Source organism: Danio rerio, chromosome 15 (assembly GCF_049306965.1).
Source record: "Danio rerio strain Tuebingen ecotype United States chromosome 15, GRCz12tu, whole genome shotgun sequence".
NCBI classification, from domain to species: domain Eukaryota; kingdom Metazoa; phylum Chordata; class Actinopteri; order Cypriniformes; family Danionidae; genus Danio; species Danio rerio.
In genome coordinates this window covers 3,685,031-3,710,762 of record NC_133190.1, presented here as the reverse complement: position 1 = coordinate 3,710,762, position 25,732 = coordinate 3,685,031, and the positions used below count along the sequence as shown (strand labels likewise).

The 25,732-nt window shown below is 36.7% G+C and overlaps 1 protein-coding gene across 3 annotated transcripts in view; it reads right to left on the bottom strand.

The window, feature by feature from the left end:
• LOC100334706 (lipoma HMGIC fusion partner-like) overlaps positions 1 to 25,732 on the bottom strand; it is a 127,295-nt gene that overhangs the window by 36,510 nt on the left and 65,053 nt on the right. The window contains exon 3 of one of the 3 annotated variants that reach the window (XM_073924319.1): positions 5,748 to 6,072. The exons of the other annotated variants lie outside the window; for them this stretch is intronic. Within the exon in view, the coding sequence (XP_073780420.1) occupies positions 6,029 to 6,072 (44 nt within the window). The 3' untranslated portion in view covers positions 5,748 to 6,028. Of the gene's footprint in view, positions 1 to 5,747; positions 6,073 to 25,732 lie in introns of those variants that run through there. 3 annotated transcript variants of the gene reach the window in all.

Genomic DNA, 25,732 nt, shown 5'->3' with positions numbered 1-25,732 from the left:
CCTCCTACATATAACGCTTGTTTTTATGACTGCAAACTGAACGTGTCTCTCTCCTAAAGCTTCATTTCAGACGTGTCCAAGAGAAGATTTGGAGGAGGGATGCATGAAGACATAAAAACCAGCACTAAGGAATGCATTAGGGCTTGTGAAATATTCCATTTTTACTTCCTTTCGAACTAAATTCAGACGTGTCTGCGTCTCCAAATAAGTCTATTCCTAAGTGTTAAGCTTATGGGATGTTTCTGAACGCTTGAGGGTATTCTAAAGGTATATCTGAGCTTCCTCTGTGATTCTGACTGACATCCGCACCATAAAGAGAGCGAGCCGGTGATCTCTGATGCACGGATCTTTAGCTAAACACTCAGTTATTCCTTCGCTCTAAATGCTAAAAGCGGTAACTCCATGTCTTAGTAGTAGTAGTGTTATTATTAACAAGAATAATTAGGTATTACAAATAATAATACTAATACTAATAATGATTAAATAATAATAATAATAATAATAATAATATGTTATTAACAATAAAATGTTAGTAATAATAATAACAATTCTATTATTTTTAATATTATCAGCAAATTAATGAAAACATTTTATTATTATTATTATTATTATATTTTATGATTTAAATAGTATTTGTAATATATATATATATATATATATATATATATATATATATATATATATATATATATATATATATATATATATAAAGTAGTCCATTATTATTATTATTATTATTATTATTATTATTATTATTATTATTATTATCTTTTATCATTTAAATAGTATTTGTAATATATATATATATATATATATATATATATATATATATATATATATATATATATATATATATATATTAAGTAGTCCATTATTATTATTATTATTATTATTATTATTATTATTATTAATATTATTATCTTTTATCATTTAAATAGTATTTGTAATATATATATATATAGTGGCTTCCAACCTGTTACACCCAGAGTTTTTACCCCAGGTCACCGCACCCCACACATTAAGATCCTGTTCATACCTGCAAACTTTACTGCTTTGCACTTTTGCAATATTTCAAGAAACCATTATGCCTTCTTTATGGTCTTTTTGTTTAATTTAAATATCTTTTTTTGGGGCACGTGATCAACAATGGTAAAATCCTTCAAACTAAAACCACAATCCCTCCTACATATAACGCTTGTTTTTATGACTGCGAACTGAACGTGTCTCTCTCCTAAAGCTTCATTTCAGACGTGTCCAAGAGAAGATTTGGAGGAGGGATGCATGAAGACATAAAAACCAGCACTAAGGAATGCATTAGGGCTTGCGAAATATTCCATTTTTACTTCCTTTCGAACTAAATTCAGACGTGTCTGCCTGCAAAATTGAACGCCAAATAAGTCTATTCCTAAGTGTTAAGCTTATGGGATGTTTCTGAACGCTTGAGGGTATTCTAAAGGTATATCTGAGCTTCCTCTGTGATTCTGACTGACATCCGCACCGTAAAGAGAGCGAGCCGGTGATCTCTGATGCACGGATCTTTAGCTAAACACTCAGTTATTCCTTCGCTCTAAATGCTAAAAGCGGTAACTCCATGTCTTAGTTCCTCAGAGGGATTCAGCCCGTTCTCATGACCCCTTCTTCAGGCTTCCGATAATAATGGGAAAGTTTTGAGCTGCCAGCAGGGAAATGAAAATTCACAACTTAAAATGGTATGGATTTGACGTCAAAGGTTTGCTGCTATTTTTGGTGGTGAGCTGCATCTAATGTTGATAGCTAAACATACAGCGGCAATCGGAAACATTTTACAATAAGCTTGTATTAGTTAATGTTATTTAATGTGTTTACCAATATGAACAAATAATGCACACTCACCGGCCACTTTATTAGGTACAACTTACTAGTTCCGGGTTGGACCCCCCTTTGCTTTCCATCGTTGGATAGATTTAACAAGGTTATAGATTTGTCTGCTACACATCCATGATGCGAATCTCCCAGTCCAGCACATCCCAAAGGTGCTCTATTGGATTGAGATCTGGTGACTGTGGAGGCCATTTGAGTACAGTGAACTCATTGTCATGTTCACCAGTGTGAGATGATTCACGCTTTATGACATGGGGCGTTATCCTGCTGGAAGTAGCCATTAGAAGATGAGTACACTGTGGTCTTTAAGGGATGGACATGGTCAGCAACAATACTCAGGTGGGCTGTGGTGTTGACAAGATGCATATTATGTACTAATGGGCCCAAAGTTTGCCAAGAAAACATCCACCACCAGCCTGAAGCGATGATACAAGGCAGGATGGATCCATGCTTTCATGTTGTTGATGCCAAATTCTGACCCGACCATCCGAATGTGGCAGCAGAAGTCGAGACTCATCAGACCAGGCAACGTTCTTCCAATCTTTTATTGTCCAATTTTGGTGAGCTCCAACCAGTCTGGCCATTCTCCTCTGACCTCTGGCATCAACAAGTCATTTGCGCCCACAGAACTGCCGCTCACTGGTTATTTTCCCTGTTTCAGACCATTCTCTGTGAACCCTAGAGATGGTTGTGTCTGAAAAATCCCAGTAGATCAGCAGTTTCTGAAATACTCAGACCAGCCCTCTGGCACCGATGAAAATGCCACGTTCAAAGCCCATAAATCCCCTTTCTTTCCCATTCTGATGCTCGGTTTGAACTGCAGCAGATCATCTTGACCATGTCTAAATGCTCCTAGATACCAAAACTCTAAAAATTTTAGCCAGTGCATTAGTGCAGCAATACTTTGACTATGCTGCAGCTTTTTGGTACAGCGGTAGTTCTAAAAAAATGAAAAATAAATTGCAGACAGCCCAAAATTGCAAGTTCCTCCGATGACACATTTAAATAATGAACATTATAGTCAAAGTAATTTTTTAAAAGTTGAGAAGAGGGTAAAGTTTTTAAAATTAGTGATGGCTTTTAAGATTTTAAAGAAAACGGTCCCAAAATATTTTCTTAATTATTATGTTTTAGTCAGCGAGGGGCACAGTCATTCTACAAGAGCACGCAGCAGGGATATTTACTCATATAGATTCAAGAGTGAATCAGGTAGAAATTCTTTTTTGTGTACGAGCTCTGCTGACTGGAATATTTTGCCCACCGTTTTTAAAGAGATTCAAATTGAGAGTGTTTTTAGAAGGGAATTTAAAAAGTGGTTGTTTTAAAGTTGAAGTTTTTTGTTGTGCCGAGTTGCTGAGCTGTCGATGTTTGCACTCCATTTATGATTTGCTCGTCCATTTTTTAAGAATATCGAGGACCACAATGGAAATAAGCCTGTGGCTTTTTTGTGTATTTTATCCTTGACAGTTTTTAAAATATGTATGATTTAGGGCCTACTCACACTATGCCATCTGTACCGTGCCCAGGCCCGTTTCCCAGATCGTTTGAGAAGTGTGAGTGCGCTAAATCGGGCTCAAGCACGATTCACTTGGCCGGCCCTGGCCCGGTTGGAAGAGGTGTGCCTGAGCCCGGTTCACTTGGGCTTTGGCGCAGTACGCTTGTGTGTGAGTGCAAAACGCGCCAAAGCCCGAAACCGAAAGCGAGACGTGACTTTTAAGGGGCTGTTTCATATGGATTTATTAATCATTCTTACTGTTCAGTGAACGCAAACTGCCATAGTTTTTTAAAGACGCACTGCACGACAGCTGCACCTTCAGCAGACCTCCTCATTCCTGCAGCACGAGAGCTTTATGATTGTTTATGAGCGCCAAAAGTGGCGGATCTGTTCGGCGAAATATCTGACTGCGTGTCCCCGCATCTCTAAGGACTGTTTGGCGAAATATTTGACGGCATATCAAACGACTGAAACGATATAACTAGAGAAATCTCCACTGTGCTGAGCAAGAGCACTTACTGATCAGCACAGCAGCGATGACGTAAGCGTGCCGAAGCCCGTTTGAGGTGTGAGCGCGGGCCGTCGGGGGAGACGGGAGGGGGGACAAGTGTGCTTTGGCCCGGTTTGAAGCTACTGTACCTAGTGTGTGAGTACAGCCTTAGTCTAACTGGACTTGTTTGTATATTTTGGTAAAATTGTCAAATAAAATCAATCAATCAAAATGCCTAAACCCATTGAGTCAAGTTTGGTAAAGGAAAAACCATGTTTCTGCAGAGTGGATGGCAACATCAACAGCCTGAGGTATCAAGACATTCAAGTCAAGTTGTTTTTTCTTGTACCTTAAACTGGGATAGGCGACAAGACTTTTGTCAGGTAGTCTACATATGAAAAACAAGACGAGTAAATTCAGATTTTATGGCAACTTTAAGTGTTAAGATGGGTTTTGGTAGAATAATAGGATGAGGAGGGAGACATGCTCCTGTTTACAACTGGTGTTTTATCCCATCTCTTTTGTCCACGTTCCTGATTTCCTAATGGTCAGGGTCAGGGGAGGGCGTATGCTGTTTTTCTGATCTGTTGACCTTCATTCACTCACATTATCAACACTTTGGTGACTTTCCCACACCACTGAAGCAGGCTTAGATAGAACCACTGCTTAAGGAACACACTCTTTTAGAAAACTAAAGACCACTTCAGCGAGTACAAGTCTCAGACTTTCTCACAGAGAACAGCCTCTTGGACATTCACCAGACTGGCTTCAGAAGCGGACATTCAACCAATACCAAGAAAGGCCAGTTACTGACTGGGATTTGTCAGAACTGACACAGTTTTACACTTTTGTTGGTAAGATTGCTTCTATTTGTAGACAGTTTTGTAAAATGATTTAATATGTGAACGTAAAGAAGTTAAAATAAAACATTTATCATTCATTCATTCATTTTCTTTTCAGCTTTGTCCCTTTATTAGTCACCACAGCGAAAAATGAACCGCCAACTTATCCAGCATTTGTTTTTTTACACAGCGGATGCTCTTCTCATGGTGCATTATGGGATAGGGTAGCATCCATCTGATACGCACTTCAGAATCATCGCATACTTGTCGCATACTGTTTTTCCGAATTCTATCCCTACTGAAAAAAACAGCTTAAACCAGCCTAGGCTGGTTGGCTGGTTTCAGCTGGTTGACCAGGCTGGTTTTAGAGGGGTTTTGGCCACTTCCAGGCTGGTTTCCAGCCATTTCCAGCCTGGTCTTAGCTGGTCAGGCTGGGATATGACCAGCTAAAACCAGCTTGACCAGCCTAGCCAGGATGGGAGCCAAGCCAAAACCAGCTATGTCCAGCTTAATCCAGGCTGGTCAAGCTGGTTTTAACTTCTTAACGCAGATTTAAAATATGCGCATTTTTCCACATCACTATTTACTCCCTGCTGAAAAATCCAGCTTAAACCAGCCTAGGCTGGTTTTAGAGGGGTTTTGGCCACTTCCAGGCTGGTTTCCAGCCATTTCCAGCCTGGTCATAGCTGGTCAGGCTGGTAAATGACCAGCTAAATCCAGCTAAAACCAGCTTGACCAGCCTGGTTTAAGCTGGACATAGCTAGTTTTGGCTGGACTCCCAGCCTGGCTAGGCTGGTTTTAGCTGGTCATCTCCCAGCCTGACCAGCTAAGACCAGGCTGGAAATGGCTGGAAACCAGCATGTAAATGGCCAAAACCCCTTTAAAACCAGCCTGATTGACCAGCTAAAACCAGCCAACCAGACTAGGCTGGTTTAAGCTGTTTTTTTCAGTAGGGTCATTGTAGAGAAAGGGCTGAGTCAACATCGCATCCGAAACATCCACTTTTGTCCTCCAGGGAAGTAAAAACACAACACAGAGGCCTGAAACAACACGAGGGGGAGTAAATGACGCCAGTTTATTCCTTTAAAAAAACTTTTTATACCTCTTAACAATAACGCTTGATCTTAACACCTTTGGGATGTAAGTGAAGCACAACACAATTCATCAGCAAGAAACTGTGCTATACTCGGCTGTAATCGCACCTCTTTTTTCTCTGACGCACACCAGCCGCTTTTTCCCCCCCAGAGTTTTCATTCGAGCTGTCAAGATCTTTACTGCTGCAGTTGCTGAGCGCAGATGAGAAGAAACGCTGTGTGCTGTGATAAGTCACCAAAACTGCGCTTAACAACATTTCACTGCTGGAGTCACAATATACAACACTGGATCTACAAGAAATACAAAAGACAGAATATAAATTACACTGCAAATAATTTTCTTAGCTTTTGTCCAAATATCTTTAAAATATTAAATCAAGAAGCATTTTCTGGACAAGCACAAGTTAATTGGTTTTATTCATTAATAATGGTGTACGTTTTTCCTATTTATTCACACATTTAAAAAAATATATATATATTAATTAAAATATTTAGTTTTGAGATTTTTAAAATTTTTTAGGATTAAATTTTTGTATGTTCTGTCACAAGGACAATGATCTAAAGCACACCAGCAAGTCCACTTCGGAATGGCTATGGAGTGACCTAGTCAAAGTTCTGACCTGAACCCAATTGAGATGCTGTGGCATGACCTTAAAGGGCCATGACACCCCCAACTTTCGGTTAAAGTCTACTTCAGAATTTTTTTAAAAGATGCATGATTAATGGGCGTGGAGCTCCGTGAGCATAGGCCAGGAGTGGGCGTGGCCAGCAGGGGAGAAGGGGAGCGAATAACTGTTGTTGTCAGTTAGCTCACAAAATGAGACACAAACTGTGAGGAGACGCATGAGTTTATAGTTTACAAAGTTAAAATGCAAAGAAATAAATTGTAATTTAATGTCCTGCTACATTTGTTATTCGTAATTTCATATACACACAACCACAACTTATATCATTATAAAGATAACTGTGTTCATGTAAACACTATAAATGAGGATTCTCCCTCGATCCCCGGGTCTAAATTATAGATCTTGAATGCAGACTCAGTGCAGCAGGTCTCCTGACCTGTCTATTTTAACCATTAGCCCTGCTGGTAATAAAGAGGATTTAGGCAAACACAGCAGCACAGTGATGTGTCTGAATGTGAACGAACTCCTGATAAAAGTCAATGTCCGCCATTCTTCAATTCTCGTGCTGCTCTCCCGACAAAAATGCTTGCAGCACACACACAGCTTTGCTGTATGATCGGCCCTGTCAAGATCGCAGGGAAAAAACATGCAACAAACCCCGTGGATAATGGAAACAAACACATACGAGCCTTCGTGAACGGCTACGTGCCGTCGGTCTGTGTCTCACAGCTTGTTTGAAACTGGCAGGTCTGCCTTCGGAAAGCACGTGCTCTCATGAATAATTAAGCAGCCGGCTCTTCTCATAGGATAAGAAAACTCCGCTATGAATAATAATGAGAAACCGACGCGTCATCATTGCACTTGCAGTACTGCGCTACGTCGCTGATTTTGATCCCGCCCCAAAAATCATTTTAAACCCGGAAGCTGAAATTAGCTGACAAAAGCTCAAAATTATCCTAATTATTATTATTATTATTATTATTAATTATTATTACTATTATTACCTATTATTATAGGTGCTAACATTGTCTTAACTGATGCTCAACACACACAAATCTGTTAATATAAAAAAAAAGTTCTCCAGTGTGTCCTGAACCTTTAAAAAGGCAGTTTCTCAGATGTGTCTGAATTACAACAATTCTGCAAAGATGAAAGAAAGAAATACAAAGGACAGAATTTAAATTACACTGCAAATCTCTAAATCAAGAAGCATTTTCTAGACAGGAACAAATTACTTGGTCTTATTCATTAATATTTGCATATGTTTGTCCTGTTTATATGCACATTTGAACTTCTCATGAAAACTCACATGAGTTGGTTCTTAATGTTGTTTTTCTGTTAGTTAACTTAGAATGTTCTTATACATGATACATAATGCACAATGCATTATATACCATATAGAGATACATAATATGATATATAATGCACGCCTGGGGGCGAAGCAGTGGTGCAGTAGGTAGTGCTGTTGCCTCACAGCAAGAAGGTCGCTGAGCCGCTGGTTCGAGACTCGGCTCAGTTGACGTTTCTGTGTGGAGTTTGCATGTTCTCCCTGCATTCGCGTGGGTTTCCTCCGGGTGCTCTGGTTTCCCCCACAGTCCAAAGACATTCAGTACAGGTGAATTGGGTAGGCTAAATTGTCTGTAATGTGTGAATATGTGTGTGGATGGAAGGGTATCCGCTGTATGTGGAAGGGTATCCGCTGCGTAAAACTTGCTGGATAAGTTGGCGGTTCATTCCGCTGTGGCGACCCTGGATTAATAAAGGGACTAAGCCAACAAGAAAATGAATGAATGAATGCACGCCTAAAACAGCTTTCTGCAAAGCAACACTTGTCCAGAGAAAATTATAATACATATTAAAGAAATAAGAAGCGACAATTGAGCCACCGAAGCAGAAGAAAATGAACTGATGTTGGATGTGGAACACACTTTCAGTTCTGAAAACCCAAGGTGCAACGCACTGCATTGTTATTATTTTTTTCAACTTTTTAATTTTATTTATATATATTTTAAACACATTCTTTTGGTCCAACAGACATTTACACAATTAATAATAAAAGACACTATACATAAAAAAGTAAAATAATATTAGATAAATACAATAATAATTATTATTAATTATATCTAAATTAGTTTAAACCTCTTCAATTTCCTGTAGAATTTGTGTGTTTAAAATAATCTATAAAAGGTAAAAACTTTTTTTTTTTTTTTAAAGATTCTTTTTAAAAGAGCAGTGCACTGTGCTTTTTCTGATGCCAAGCAACCACTGTATCAACGGTCTTGATGCATTTTTTTTTGCACAGGGTTGACTTTTTTCAACTGCAGTTGCACAGAGCGCTCCGTCAGATGGGAGGCGCAGCTGGCAAACATGAGATCTGTGTTTAAATGCATATACTGTAATATAAAGTTTAAATGTCTAGTTATTTATTCTTATTATATATCTAGTTAATTTTTATTCACCCTGTAATTAATATTATATTGGTTCTTTTTACATGATTATTGTGTACAAAGTTTTTTTTTTTTTTGTTCATTTAGAATACAATTTAACTTACGCAAGTTTTGAAGAATCATGGTGTAATTGTGAAAACAGTATGCTTATTACACACAAATGTTTCTGTGAATGAGACTCATTTTCTTGTTTTCAGAATTTCAAAATTAAGTGAGTTTTTCCTTAAAACAAGCTAAAATATCTGCCAGTGGAGTAAAATAAGATTAAATAGAGTTTTTCCCCCAAAATAAATAATATTCACTTATCATTTTACTTTTTTACTCATCTAAAAAATGCTTCTTATTTAATGAATTTTAAGACATTTAGACTAGAAACAAGACAAAAACCTTCAGTAAGAAACGCATTTTGTTGTAGTGGTCAACTAGAATGTAATATTCCCACTCTTAGCCCACTGGGGTTTATTTGAGCAAATTAATCTCAACCCCAAAAGGGCCTGTTTTTACCCTGATTTGTCATTTCACATTTCTGCTGCGTACTTCAGTGTTACATTTAACGACCTCCAAATCAGGTTAATCCGCTTTGCTCATTTGGTCAGTCTTTGTTACGGGCAGTGAACTATCAAAATAAGCCTCTGTTTTTTTGGCAATTGCTGATCAAACAGGCGCTCAGTTCAAAGTCTTCTTGCACTAAAAAAAACCAGCTCAGATCTTGAATTTATACTGACATCATGCTAGTTACTAAACTGCACACTTTCAATAGTCCTTACATTGATCTATAGACTAGAGTAGCACAGTACAGAAACTGTCTTGATCTATTTATGCCACACTGCACAGTAAAAACATCAGAAGATTATAAAACTCAAAAGCCTGAGGCCAACAGTTTCAGGGGCTTGTTCAGTTTGCTCAATTTATAGGGAAATTGTTATGCCAGCTTAATGAAACTTGCTACTCAACATGAACTCGACATAAATAACGCTTTAACTTTTATATTTATGATCAGACAGCTTAAATTTTACACTAGAGGATAAAGAATATAACATATTCAGTTCCATTTTGACCCAAAAAATACATTAAAATTGAATATAAAGTTGAAGTCAGAATTATGAATTATCAGCCCCATTTATTTTTATTTTTTTTACCTAATTTCAGTTTAACGGAGAGCAGATTTTTTTTCAACATTTTTAATCGTAATAGTTTTAATAACTCATCTCTAATAACTGATTTATTTTATCTTTGTCATGATGACAGTAAATTAAATTTTAATTTAAATTAAAGTGACGTTTAAAGGCTTAACTAGGTTAACTAGGCAGGTTAGGCTAAATAGGCAAGTTATTGTATAACGATGGTTTGTTCTGTAGACTATTGTAAAAAATACCTAAAAGGGGCTAATTATTTTGATCTTAAAATGGCTTTTAAAAAATTTAAAACTGCTTTTTTTCTAGCCCAAATAAAAGAAATAAGACTTTCTCCAGAAGACAAAATATTATCAGACATACTGTGAAAATTTACTTGCCCTGTTAAACATCATTTGGGAAATATTTAAAAATGAAGAAATAAATAAATAAATAAATTATATATATATATATATATATATATATATATATATATATATATATATATATATATATATATATATATATATATATATATACATATATATATATATACATATATATATATACATATATATATATATATATATATATATATATATATATATATATATATATATATATATATATATATATATATATATATGTATATATATATATATATATATATATATATATATATATATATATATATATATACATAATGAGTTTGCATATATTTCATATTGACATTTTTAAACATATTTAGGATTTGATATTTATATGGTTTCATTTGTTAATAATATTCCACTCTTGCAATCCTCTCTCTGGGGCTGTTTTACTGCTTCAATACTTGCTATAATAAATGAAACCATGAATTGTTCTGTGTACCAAAATATCCTGAAGGAGTAACTCTGGCTGTCTGTTAGTGACTTCAAGCTGAAGCAAACATGGGTTTTGTAGCAGGAAAAAGATCTAAAGCACACCAGCAAGTCCACTTCTGAATGGCTAAAGGACGAAATGAAGATTGTGGAGTGGCCTAGTCAAAGTCCTGACCTGAACCTAATTGAGATGTTGTGTTATGACCTTAAAAAGGTTTTCATGTTTGAAAACCCTCCAAATGTGGCTGAATATCAATTAAATTAGACTCATTAAAAGCTATTGAAAATGTTTGATTGCAGTTGTTGCTGCTAATGGTGGCCTAAGCATTTTTTAGACTATTCTCTGTAAATCCTAGAGATGGTTGTGCGTGAAAATCCTAGTAGATCAGCAGTTTCTGAAATACTCAAACCAGCTCGTCTGGCACCAACAACCATAGCACATTCAAAGTCACTTAAATCACCTTTCTTCCCCATTCTGACGCTCGGTTTGATCTGCAAACCATGTTTTGACCATGTCTACAAACCTAAATAAAAGCATTTAGTTGCTGCCATGTGATTGACTGATTGGAATTTTGCATTAACAAGCAGATGGACAGGTGTACCTAATAAAGTGGCCGGTAAAAGTATGTCTCCAAGCAAACATTAAAATACAGTTGTGATCACGAGTTGGATTTTTAATCACAAAACCCTACTGAAATCACATCAGAATCGTGATAGTTAGCACTACAGTATAGTCATATTTCCTTTCAGAGATCCAGTTTCTATAAATAACCACTGACAGCATTTACATTTGCCGTAGCTTACATAACCATCTCCCCTGAAGAATGGAGTTAAACTGCAGATACGCACATACTGAAATGTAAAGCCCTTGAAATATGTAAATATGGATGAATATAAGAAGATCTAAGCGTTCACAGACTGTCTTCATGCCAGCCTGATGAAAGCCATCAAACGTGGGCTTCTCTAAGCCAACTCTCTGAGCGGCTTATTTTGGGTTTCTGGGTTTTTGCATGGCTTTTTCTGGGTCCTGTCTGATGTGTGTTCACCTCTGAGCACGTGACTGACAGCTGCTATTTTGAATTTTTGGGTTGTTTAAAAATAAGGGAGACACTTTTGGCTTTGAAGAGGGCAAACATCACTTTTATAAGGGGTTTAAACACAGTTATGTGTAGACAGTGTGTGAATATAGCCAGCTTCTAGTAATAAAAATATATTAATTTAATTTTTTCTATCAATATTATATATGTATATATATATATATATATATATATACACACACACACACACACACACACACACACACACATACATACATATATATATACATACATATATATATATATATATATATATATATATATATATATATATATATATATATATATATATATATATACATATATATAAATAAATATATACACACACACACACATATATATATATATATATATATATATATATATATATATATATATATATATATATGTATGTATGTATGAATGTATGTATATATATATATATATATATATATATATATATATATATATATATATATATATATATATATATATATATATATATATATATATATATATATATATGTGTGTGATCCAGTGTGTGTATATATATATATATATATATATATATATATATATATATATATATATATATATATATATATATATATATTTCCACTTTTTTACACTTGATAAAAACAGTTTGTGGAAACACTTTAAGAGACATTCTCCTGTTGTACGTGTCATCAGAGGGGGAAAGCCCCGCCCACTATTGACAATCTCTCTCTTATGAGCATAAACAGCCCTGAGTGAGATGCAGTCGTCCACCATTATGCTGCATTTACACCAGACGCGGAACGCATGTCAAGCGCGAGTGATTTACATGTTAAGTCAATGTAAATGCGCAAATAGACATCCTGCACGATATGCGCGAATGGCGTGGCGCAAATTGAGCGTTTCGCACGTTTTGCACAAATTGCTTGAGTTCGAAAGTCTTAACTTTAGCGGACATTTGCGCCGCATTAACCAATCAGGAGTTTCCTTTTGTGGGGCCGTGAATGTGACGTACACCTGTTGTTGGAGTCCCGGGGGAAATCCTCCAGCGGACACCGACAAATAGTTCATCAAACTGGGCTTGGCTCAGTCAGATGCACCGCTGAAAGCCTCCGTCATCCAGGTTCAGTTTCTGGAGGAGTTTATGAGCTCACAGAGCTAGATGCACCTCTGAAAGGATCTAGTGGACTCAGACACGGCCCTAAACGTATCGACACTGTTTTTCAGCCTTCATAAAGCACACAAACAGTTATTTTATCAATAAAATCTATGTTAGCTATTTAGCTATGAAGCTAAAGTCACCGGGCAGACAGAAGTCCTGCCCATCACGTGAATCTGTGTCTGTTCTGAAGTGAATTTGATGCGCTAATGAAGCGAGTACACTCAAATGTTCGCATGGCTATTTACGCGTGAATAGCGCGATTCATCCGAGTTTTGAATCTGCAACTATGCCGACACACAGGCATTTGTAGCTCCGCCCCTTTTAATAAGAGCACAATCTCATTTGAATTTAAAGTGACAGTCACCTAAACCGCACATTCTGGATCAAAGTCTAAAAGAGGGCAGTTTCATAGAGTCATAAAACTTTATTTGTGTCATAGTTTGAGCTGAAACTTTACTTAAACACTCTAGGGACATCAGAGACTTATTTTGCATCTTGTAAAAATGGGCATAATAGGCCCCCTTTTAAAGGAGCAAACTCTACATCAAATGCAGGATCCTAGAAATCCTGATGAAAAAATCCTGACCAGGGGCAGAATAATATTACATTATCACTGCTTGTCAGAGCCGATATGTGCGTTTCAGCTAACTCTATCCCTGCACTTCCTGTCTGTGCTGTGTCTCAATAAAAATGAAATGGCTAAAATAAAGATATGAAGTTATGACTGCTTGTCTGCGGGATTGATGGAGAGTGTTTGTGCTATGCTAATGAAGCAATTACCTTTAAATCACACTTTATTGTCTCATGAAGGTCATGTTAATGCTCGGGAATTTTATATCAAGCCATTATCTTTCACTTTTGCCACAACTCAAAGGCCTTATACTGCATGTGTGAGGCTTACTCTTGTTTTAGGCATCTGTTGTTCCTCTACACATCTGAAAAAATACCACTCAAAGATTTATTTTAAATGATTTAACTAAAATAACTAGAATTTTATTTAGATTGGGTGGATACAGACAGACAGACAGAAAAATAAATGGATGGATGGATGGATGGATGGATAGACAGAAGGGTAGATAGACTGATAGATAGTTATATACATAGACAGAAGGATAAATAGAACGATGGATAGACAGAAGGATAGTTGAATAGATGGATGAATATAGATATATAGATAGAAATTATGATTTTTTTATATTTAAGCAAGACGCTATTGGTCTAATCATTGTTATGGTCTAACCAAAATAATAACAATAATAATAATAATAAATAGTAATAATATTGGCAATAATAATAATGACAAAAATAATAATAACAATAATAATGACAATAATAATAGTTGTAATAGTAATAATAATGGCAATAATAATAATGACAAAAATAATAATGACAATAATAATGACAATAATAATAGTAATAGTAATAATAACGGCAATAATAATAATGACAATAATAATAATAATAATAATAATAATAATAATAATAACAATATTAATTATAATAATAATAATAATATTGATAATAATAATAATAGTAATAATAATGCCAATAACAATAATAATGACAATAATAATAATGATGACGATAATAATAATAATAATAATAATAATAATAATAATAATAATAATAATGATAATAATAATATTATTATTATTATTATTAATAATAAATAGTAATAATAATGGCAATAATAATAATAATGACAAAAATAATAATAACAATAATAATGACAATAATAATAGTAATAGTAATAATAATGGCAATAATAATAATGACAATAATAACAATAATAATAATAATAATAATGATAATGATAATAATAATAATAATAATAATAATAATAATAATAATAATAATAATAGTAATAATAATGCCAATAACAATAATAATTACAACATCAACAACAACAACAACAACAACAACAATAATAATAATGATAATAATAATAAATAATAATAATAATGACATAAATAATAATATTAATATTAATAATAATAATAAAAGAATAATAATAATCATAAAAAAATAAAAATAATAATTTTAGCAGCTTTATTTTAGAGGTTTACTGAAGGCGGCCTGAAGAAAGAGTGGTGTATATGGAACTCTAAGACAACATGGGGGTTAAATGTCAAAACACTTTCAATCTGCAGCCAGTCCTAAATAACTGAACTCTGCTCTTTCAGTGTTTGCGCTCCATATCTCAGTTTAAAGCATGTGTGTGTGTGTGTGTGTGTGTGTGTGTGTTCCGTGGGAATTTTTTCCATCAGTTCTTCATCCACATCTCTGCTAATCGACACGCACAAACATCCCCCACTCCGTATCTCAGCTTCTCCTCGCTTTCATCTCCCAGAAGCCCTCCGCATGCTGATGCCTCCACACTTTCAAGACCACCCGTCTGTGTGGCTAATTAATCCCGCTGCTGATAGAGGGCTGATAGAGCATCTCCCTCACCTCGTTTTCCTTCGCTCTCAGCCCAGAGACCGGACGCTGACAGCGGATTCAGCGGGGATCAACACTGGATTACACCACAGCCACAGTCCGCCTCCCTCTGCTCCTCAATCACTTTAGCAGCTTTAGGACATCAGAGCGCGTAACAGAGACACTGCATTAGGAAAAGCGAGCTTTCATCCTGTGCATTTGTGCTCTCTGGGGTAATATAGATTATGTGATGAAGCATACTAGTTTATAGAGTGTATGTAAATGTGATTGCTTCACATATACACTGCAAAAACATGCTTTTCTTACTTAAAGGGGACATATTATGCCCATTTTACAAGATAAGTCTATTTTACAAAATAATTGCCTGATGTCTCTAGAGTGTGTATGTGAAGTTTCAGTTTAAAATACCACACAAATGATGTTTTTTAACTCTCTCAAACTGACCCTTTTAGGCGTTGATCACACTTGTTCTGATTTAACATAGACTCATTCTGATAATGTAGCCCTATATACAATTCTGGAGATTGTGAATTATGTAGCCAGAGGAACAAATGGCTGCATTTCCTGTGGATGGATGGATGGATGGATGGATGGATGGATGGATGGATGGATGGATGGATGGATGGATGGATGGATGGATGGATGGATGGATGGATGGATGGATGGATGGATGGATGGATGGATGGATGGATGGATGGATGGATGGATGGATGGATGGATGGATGGATGGATGGATGGATGGATGGATAGATAGATAGATAGATAGATAGATAGATAGATAGATAGATAGATAGATAGATAGATAGATAGATAGATAGATAGATAGATAGATAGATAGATAGATAGATAGATAGATAGATAGATAGATAGATAGATAGATAGATAGATAGATAGATAGATAGATAGATAGATAGAAGGGTGGACAGATAGATAGATAGATAGATAGATAGATAGATAGATAGATAGATAGATAGATAGATAGATAGATAGATAGATAGATAGATAGATAGATAGATAGATAGATAGATAGATAGATAGATAGATAGATAGATAGATAGATAGATGATGGATGGATGGATGGATGGATGGATGGATGGATGGGGGGGTGCGTGGTCCCTCTCTATTCTGCTGCCCTAGACGTGGATATAAGAGGGCGTGGGTGGTGAGGGTAGTCTCGCGGACACCGCCTTCTCTATTCTGCCACCCTAGACGCGGATATAATTGAGGGCGCGGGTGGTGAGGGTAGTGTCGTGGACACCGCCCTCTCTATTCTGCCGCCCTAGACGCGGATATAACTGAGGGCGCGGGTGGTGAGGGTAGTGTCACGGACACCGCCCTCTCTATTCTGTCACCCTAGACGTGGATATAACTGAGGGCGCGGGTGATGAGGGTAGTGTCACGGACGCCGCCCTCTCTATTCTGCCGCCCTAGACGCAGATATAAGAGGGTGCGGGTGGTGAGGGTAGTGTCGTGGACACCGCCCTCTCTATTCTGCCACCCTAGACGCGGATATAATTGAGGGCGCGGGTGGTGAGGGTAGTGTCACGGACGCCGCCCTCTCTATTCTGTCACCCTAGACGTGGATATAACTGAGGGCGTGGAGGGGTGAGGGTAGTGTCACGGACGCCGCCCTCTCCATTCTGCCGCCCTAGACGCGGATATAACTGAGGGCGCGGGTGGTGAGGGTAGTGTCACGGACGCCGCCCTCTCTATTCTGTCACCCTAGACGTGGATATAACTGAGGGCGTGGAGGGGTGAGGGTAGTGTCGTGGACGCCGCCCTCTCCATTCTGCCGCCCTAGACGCGGATATAACTGAGGGCGCGGGTGGTGAGGGTAGTGTCACGGACGCCGCCCTCTCTATTCTGTCACCCTAGACATGGATATAACTGAGGGCGTGGAGGGGTGAGGGTAGTGTCGTGGACGCCGCCCTCTCCATTCTGTCACCCTAGAAGTGGATATAACTGAGGGCGTGGAGGGGTGAGGGTAGTGTCGTGGACGCCGCCCTCTCCATTCTGCCGCCCTAGACGCGGATATAACTGAGGGCGCGGAGGGGTGAGAGTAGTGTCGGGGACGCGGCACCCTCTACTTTGCCGCTCTAGGCGGCCGCCTAGGTAGCCTCTATATCAGCCAATCAGATTTGAGATCCAGACAGAACTGTTGTACAAAGCTATTTAACTGGATCTTAATTTGCACTATTTTAAACCTGGACATTAAGCAGTTAACAGTGATAATGATGTCACACAACTGAGGTCATCCTTATAATACTGATTCTGTCGTCAATCATCAAGTAAAGCTTCCCACAGCTGGTTTTACTCATAGAACTTTGAGTCACCGGTGTATGAGCTGCTGTAAAGCATGACACCTGGACCTGCTCTTTCTCTGTACAGTGTGTGCGAAATGTCTGGAGGCAATTTACTGTAGTTCTCCAAAATAATGAAAATATAAAATGCTCTTTTCACCTGTGGACTCAAGCTGAGTCTTGTAAATTCGTGAACTTTTTGAGGTCAAACACGAGGTATTGGTTTGACCCCTGAGCAGCAGAAATGTCTGGTAAATTGAACACTGTATGAAGAGAATGATACAAACCAGTCATGTTTTACTGACTCCTATTATGAAAGAAGTTTGCTTGATCAGTATCAAATGTTTAGCTTGATGTGTGTTTTTTCTCTACACTGTTTTTACAAATATAAGTGGATTAAACATACATTTATTAGGTTGTCTCCAAAAGGAAAACAAGAATTGGGTTGTTTCAGCTCAATTTAAATAAGTAGTTTGAACAAACAACAAACATCATTTTCTGAGTGCATAGCATTAAATAATGAATAAAAGTATTAAGTGCCTTAACATATCATCTCATGCTGGCAAAACAATTAAAAATATACACTCACTGGCCACTTTATTAGGTACGCCTTACTAGTACCGAGTTGGACCCCTTTTTGCCAGAACTGCCCTAATCCTTCATGGAATAGATTCAACAAGGTACTGAAAGTATTCCTTAGAGATTTTGGCACGCAGTTGCTGCAGATTTGTCGGCTGCACATCCATGACGCGAATCTCCTGTTCCACCACATCACAAAGGTGCTCTATTGGATTGAGATCTGGTGACTGTGGAGGCCATTTGAGTACAGTGAACTCATCATCATGTTCAAGAAACCAGTGTGGATCCATTCTGCCTTGTATCAACGGTTCAGGTTGGTGGTGGTGGTGTAATGGTGTGGGGGAGATTTTCTTGTCACACTTTGGGCTCATTAGTACCAATTGACCATTGTGTCGACCCCAAAGCCTACCTGAGTATTGCTGCTGACCATCTCCATCTCTTTATGACCACAGTGTACTCATCTTCTGATGGCTACTTCCAGCAGGATACCGCACCACGTCATAAAGTGTGAATCATCTCAGACTGGTTTCTTGAACGTAACGATGAGTTCACTGTACTCAAATGGCCTCCACAGTCACCAGATCTCAATCCAATAGAGCACCTTTGGGATGGTTTGCAATGAGAGACTCGCATCATGGATGTGCAGCCAACAAATCTGCAACAACTGTGTGATGCTATCATGTCCATTTAATTTTCCAGCACCTTCTTGAATCCTTGTCATGGAGCATTAAGGCAAAAGGGTGTCCAACTCGGTTCTCGTAAGGTGTACCTAATAAAATGGCCGGTACATATGTAAATTGTTGATGTATAATCACGATCGTATAATTACATCCTACCTATCTTTCAAATTCTGTCCATATCATCAGTAAATTCAATAATATTGAATACTGCGTTGACGCAGTGACATTTTATCTAATAGACAACAACATTACATTTATAAATATTAATATTGTGCAAATTCTTTGAGGGGTGTATAAACTTTTGCCCAAAACTGTGTTCCCGCAATTGTCACTTTTGTCTCAGAATCAAACATCTTCAGTATGTAAGAGACAAATTCCTTCACAGTTTCAAATGTGTGTCTGTGTGTCGACGCACAACCCCCTCTGTCCCAGACTGCTCATTAGTATTCTATGCGTTTATGAGCTCACACACACACACGCGCACACACACACACACACACACATCTGTGGGAATATGCAACCCTACCAAACCCATCAGGAAGTACCAAGACCGGCCCCCTTTCAAATGAACATGAACAATGAGAAACACCCCAGTCTCTTAATCTCCCCCCCCCCACACACACACACACGCCGCTGTCCTCTAAAGCTCAATGTCAGTGTGTCCTCCAGCTCCATAAACGATCTTATGATCCGAGACGAACAGAAGAGTCAGTGTTCAGCATTTTTTTAACCACTACTCTGTACTTTGGAGTTGCATTATATTAAATGTGCTCCATATTTACATCTCTTTTTCACAGCGGGGATGCGCAAAACTACATCTGTTGATTTATGTCTTGCTGTAAAACAAAGAGGAAGAGTGGTTAAACAGCTATAGCATATGGTTTGCATGGTAAGTGAAGAAACTGCCGTAAAAATAAAAATTTAAATATGCAACAGATGCAGTTACTATTTGCTTTACAATTTAAACACTCAGCACTCATATACTCATGTACTCAGTACTCATAAGCAAATACCCATTACTCAGTCAATACTCAAATACTCACAGTAAATACTCATACACTCATGTAAGCAGTTCTCATAAGCAAATACCCATTACTCAGTCAATACTCATATACTCACAGTAAATACTCATACACTCATGTACGTAGTTCTCATAAACAAAGATCCATTACTCAGTCAATACTCAAATACTCACAGTAAATACTCATACACTCATGTAAGCAGTTCTCATAAACAAAGATCCATTACTCATTCAATACTCAAATACTCACAGTAAATACTCATACACTCATGTACTCAGTTCTCATAAGCAAATACCCATTACTCAGTCAATACTCATATACTCACAGTAAATACTCATACACTCATGTACGCAGTTCTCATAAACAAATATCCATTACTCAGTCAATACTCAAATACTCACAGTAAATACTCATACACTCATGTGCTCAGTACTCATAAACAATTAGCCATTACTCAGTCAATACTCAAATACTCACAGTAAATACTCATACACTCATGTACTCAGTACTCATAAACAAATACCCATTACTCAGTCAATACTCAAATACTCACAGTAAATACTCATACACTCATGTACTCAGTACTCATAAGCAAATACCCATTACTCAGTCAATACTCATATACTCACAGTAAATACTCATACACTCATGTACGTAGTTCTCATAAACAAAGATCCATTACTCAGTCAATATTCAAATACTCACAGTAAATACTCATACACTCATGTAAGCAGTTCTCATAAACAAAGATCCATTACTCATTCAATACTCAAATACTCACAGTAAATACTCATACACTCATGTAAGCAGTTCTCATAAGCAAATACCCATTACTCAGTCAATACTCATATACTCACAGTAAATACTCATACACTCATGTACGTAGTTCTCATAAACAAAGATCCATTACTCAGTCAATACTCAAATACTCACAGTAAATACTCATACACTCATGTAAGCAGTTCTCATAAACAAAGATCCATTACTCATTCAATACTCAAATACTCACAGTAAATACTCATACACTCATGTACTCAGTTCTCATAAGCAAATACCCATTACTCAGTCAATACTCATATACTCACAGTAAATACTCATACACTCATGTACGCAGTTCTCATAAACAAATATCCATTACTCAGTCAATACTCAAATACTCACAGTAAATACTCATACACTCATGTACTCAGTACTCATAAACAAATACCCATTACTCAGTCAATACTCAAATACTCACAGTAAATACTCATACACTCATGTACTCAGTACTCATAAACAAATACCCATTACTCAGTCAATACTCAAATACTCACAGTAAATACTCATACACTCATGTACTCAGTACTCATAAACAATTAGCCATTACTCAGTCAATACTCAAATACTCACAGTAAATACTCATACACTCATGTACTCAGTACTCATAAACAATTAGCCATTACTCAGTCAATACTCAAATACTCACAGTAAAAACTCATACACTCATGTACTCAGTACTCATAAACAAATACCCATTACTCAGTCAATACTCAAATACTCACAGTAAAAACTCATACACTCATGTACTCAGTACTCATAAACAAATACCCATTACTCAGTCAATACTCAAATACTCACAGTAAAAACTCATACACTCATGTACTCAGTACTCATAAACAAATACCCATTACTCATAAACAATTAGCCATTACTCAGTCAATACTCAAATACTCACAGTAAATACTCATACACTCATGTACTCAGTACTCATAAACAATTAGCCATTACTCAGTCAATACTCAAATACTCACGGTAAAAACTCATACACTCATGTACTCAGTACTCATAAACAAATACCCATTACTCAATCAATACTCAAATACTCACAGTAAAAACTCATACACTCATGTACTCAGTACTCATAAACAAATACCCATTACTCAGTCAATACTCAAATACTCACAGTAAATACTCATACACTCATGTACTCAGTACTCATAAACAATTAGCCATTACTCAGTCAATACTGAATACAAATGCTCATTAGTCATTACTCATTTACTAAATACTCATATACTCATACTAAATACTCATATACTCACACTAAATACTCATATACCCATATTAAATACTCATATACTCATATTGAATACTCATATACTTGAGTACTCAATACTCATAACCAAAGTCACATAGGTACTATTCCTTACCAAATGCTCATTAGTCATTACTCATATACTCATACTAAATACTCATATACTCATACTAAATACTCATATACCCATATCAAATACTCATATACTCATACAAAATACCCATATACTCATACTAAATACTCATATTGTATACTCATATTAAATACTCATATACTCATATTATATACTCATATTAAATACTCATACTTATGTACTCAATACACATTACCAAATAGTCACAAATGTAATATTCCTTACCAAATGCTAATTAATCAATATTCATATACTCATACTAAATACTCATACTAAATACTCATATACTCATACAGAATACTCATATACTCATACTAAATACCCATATACTCATATTAAATACTCATATACTCAAATTAAATACCCATATACTCATACTAAATACTAATATACTCATATTAAATACTCATATACTCATTAAATACTCATATACTCATACTAAATACTCATATACTCATACTAAATACTCATATACTCATACTAAATACTCATATTAAATACTCATATACTCAAATTAAATACTCATATACTCATACTAAATACTAATATACTCATATTAAATACTCATATACTCATTAAATACTCATATACTCATATTAAATAGTCATATCCTTGTGTACTCAATACTCATTACCAAATAGTCACATTTGTAATATTCCTTACCAAATGCTAATTAGTCATATTCATTTACTTATACTAAATACTCATATACTCATATGAAATACTCATATACTCATATTAAATACTCATATACTTGTGTACTCAATACTCATTACCGAATAGTCCCATACACAATACTCTTTACTGAATGCTCATTAGTCAATACTTGTATACGCATAGTAAATGCTCATAAACCCATGTACACAATACTTTTTTCCAAATACGTATTAGTCAATACTCATATACTCACACAAAATACTCATTACCAAGCACTCATTAATCAGTACTCAAAATCCATGTACTGAATACGGAGATACTTGGTACTAATTAACTCAACATTTAATGGTATGCCTAAATAACTTTGCAACCACACCATTTTGTTATGAATTCCTAAGAATGTTTCCTATTTTAACATTCCTGTGAGCAAGAAATAGTCAAAGAAACGTGGCTCAAAACAACACGAATCGGAAGGTGTTGTATTCAACGTGAGCTCATCCCAAGGGAACCTACTTGGGATCATTACATTTCATGACTTCTTCATGTAAGTTAAAATAATAGGTGAGATCCAAGTCACACACATACACAAAAAAAAAAAAAAAAAAAAACACACACACAAATGAAAAAGCAGAGTGGGTAAGTGTTGGCAGTGAGACTCGTTGTTCAGAAACCTGACGTTCACTCTAATGATTCATAAATTATGCTGTGAATCCAGACTGCTCTCTGCTACTCACAGTGAATCACTCCACACGTAATGAAACCGGCCAATCCCATCATGCCTCAACAATAAATCAAGCTTGCTAATACACTTTACAACACTGTATGCACCTGATCTGACCGTGAGTGTCAAGGACAATACTGTATATATGTGCAACACAGCATTTTTCAGAACTGACTAGTCTGTATACCATAGTTCAAATAAAATAGTTTTCGCAACACAAAGCCATGGGTTAAGTTTAGGGCAAAGGATACAGTATGTATTACTTCTGACTGTCAGTTGTTTGAATGTTAATGTTACCAGCTGTATATATAAATAACAGCTATATGATGTGGGCTGGCGAAAAGGTATAACATTCTGCAGTTGGAGTGAAGTGGGTAAATTCCGCTGATTTGTTAGACTGCAGAAAGCCTGCTCTTTATTATTTGTGTCTGCCCACATACAGTACGTGATGGAATAATAACAGATGCTTCAAATCTGCATTCCGAGTGAGTCTGTAGTTCATGCACTGATAATTGTGCACTGATGAAGTTTGTTGTGTGATGTATCATGTGCCTCTGAGTTCATGCATACATATTCATTCTGTTCAGATTGATTATTTTGGTGGCGTTGAATCGGAATGAGAGTAACGTCATGCGTTCATTAAATTCAACAGGTTTGATCAGAGTTTAGAATGTGTGTTAATATACATTTGATCAGAATTTAGAATTATAAATATATTTAAACAACAGTTAGCTCTGGTTCTCTAATCTAATTGGCTGAAAGCTTTGAGATATTAAAGCAATATCACCACTTGTAAAGCTTCTTTACCCTTGTGTATTACTAAAGAGGGACTAAACAACTCACTACAGTTTGACAAACATTGCTGCTGTTGGACAGCATAATGTACTTTTGATGCTTTTTTAGTCAAGAATGTAGTTGTTTAGATAAAAGAAAATAAGATAATACAAAAACTTGATAAATACAGCTGATCAAATCATTTTAAAAGAGGTAAGTGACATTCTAAGTTGCTCTCTCTCTTTTGTATGTTGTAGTGCTGTATCAATATCGCAGAATCAGCTAGTGTTTGCTTTGCTTTGGCTTTTTCGAAGTTTATTTATTGTCATCTCTTGATTACAACAGAGAAACACTGGGAAATCTCAGTAAACTGATGGCATTTCATGCCGTTCAACCTTATAATATTACAATGTGAGCAAAAATTACCTGTTTTGTCATCTCTTTAGACATTACCCTAGAGAATCATTAAAAATACTAGCTCATCCACCATAATGTTGTGGCTCAAAAGTATCGGTTCAGGCACCGTTTTGGCACAGGTACCGTTTTAAAAGTGTCGATTTTTAATAACCCCAAATGATACCCAACCCTACTATACGAATAACACAACCCAAACTCATTCTGAAAACGTAGCCATATGTACCTCCAGCCACGTAAATCGTTGTTTCCAGAAACGTCCTGGATTTACATGGCTGGATTTACATATGACTACATTTCGTTTTTTCAAGCGAACGCTACGGGGTGGTGTGACGTCGCTCCACTTCGCACTCGTCGGCTGACGGCTCACCTCTGTGTGGAGGGCTTTCCCGCCACAACCAGTTTGTCCGGTTAGCTTTTTGTGTTACGTCGGTGGAGCGGAGGCCCAGAGGAGGAGCCGGCCGCGGCGACAGCCGGGTTCGAGGCTGGGTAAGAGTGGTTTCAGAAATCAGGTAAGACCAAAAACAGAATCCAAAAAATAATGCGAACGAGTTCTTAACGGGGCGAGGACGTGGTGAAATTGGAAAATGCGGTCAAAATCATACGAGGGCTTTTCTTTTTGTGGACGGCTTTAGTAAATAGTTGCTTGGGTTTAGGGAAGGAGGAGGAGGGTGGCTAGGTCAGCCGATTGGCCAACCGCCCAGTCAGTCGTTCAGTCATTCAGTCAGGCGGACAGACGGTCGCTCGACAGCGGCCTCCGGCATCTTTTTACACAAGAACAGCGCGGGCGTGAACGGCGGATTCCCGAAAACAAAAACTGCACAAATACATACCTCCCAGGACGTATTTTGGGCTACGTTTCCAGAATGAGCCTGGGTTGA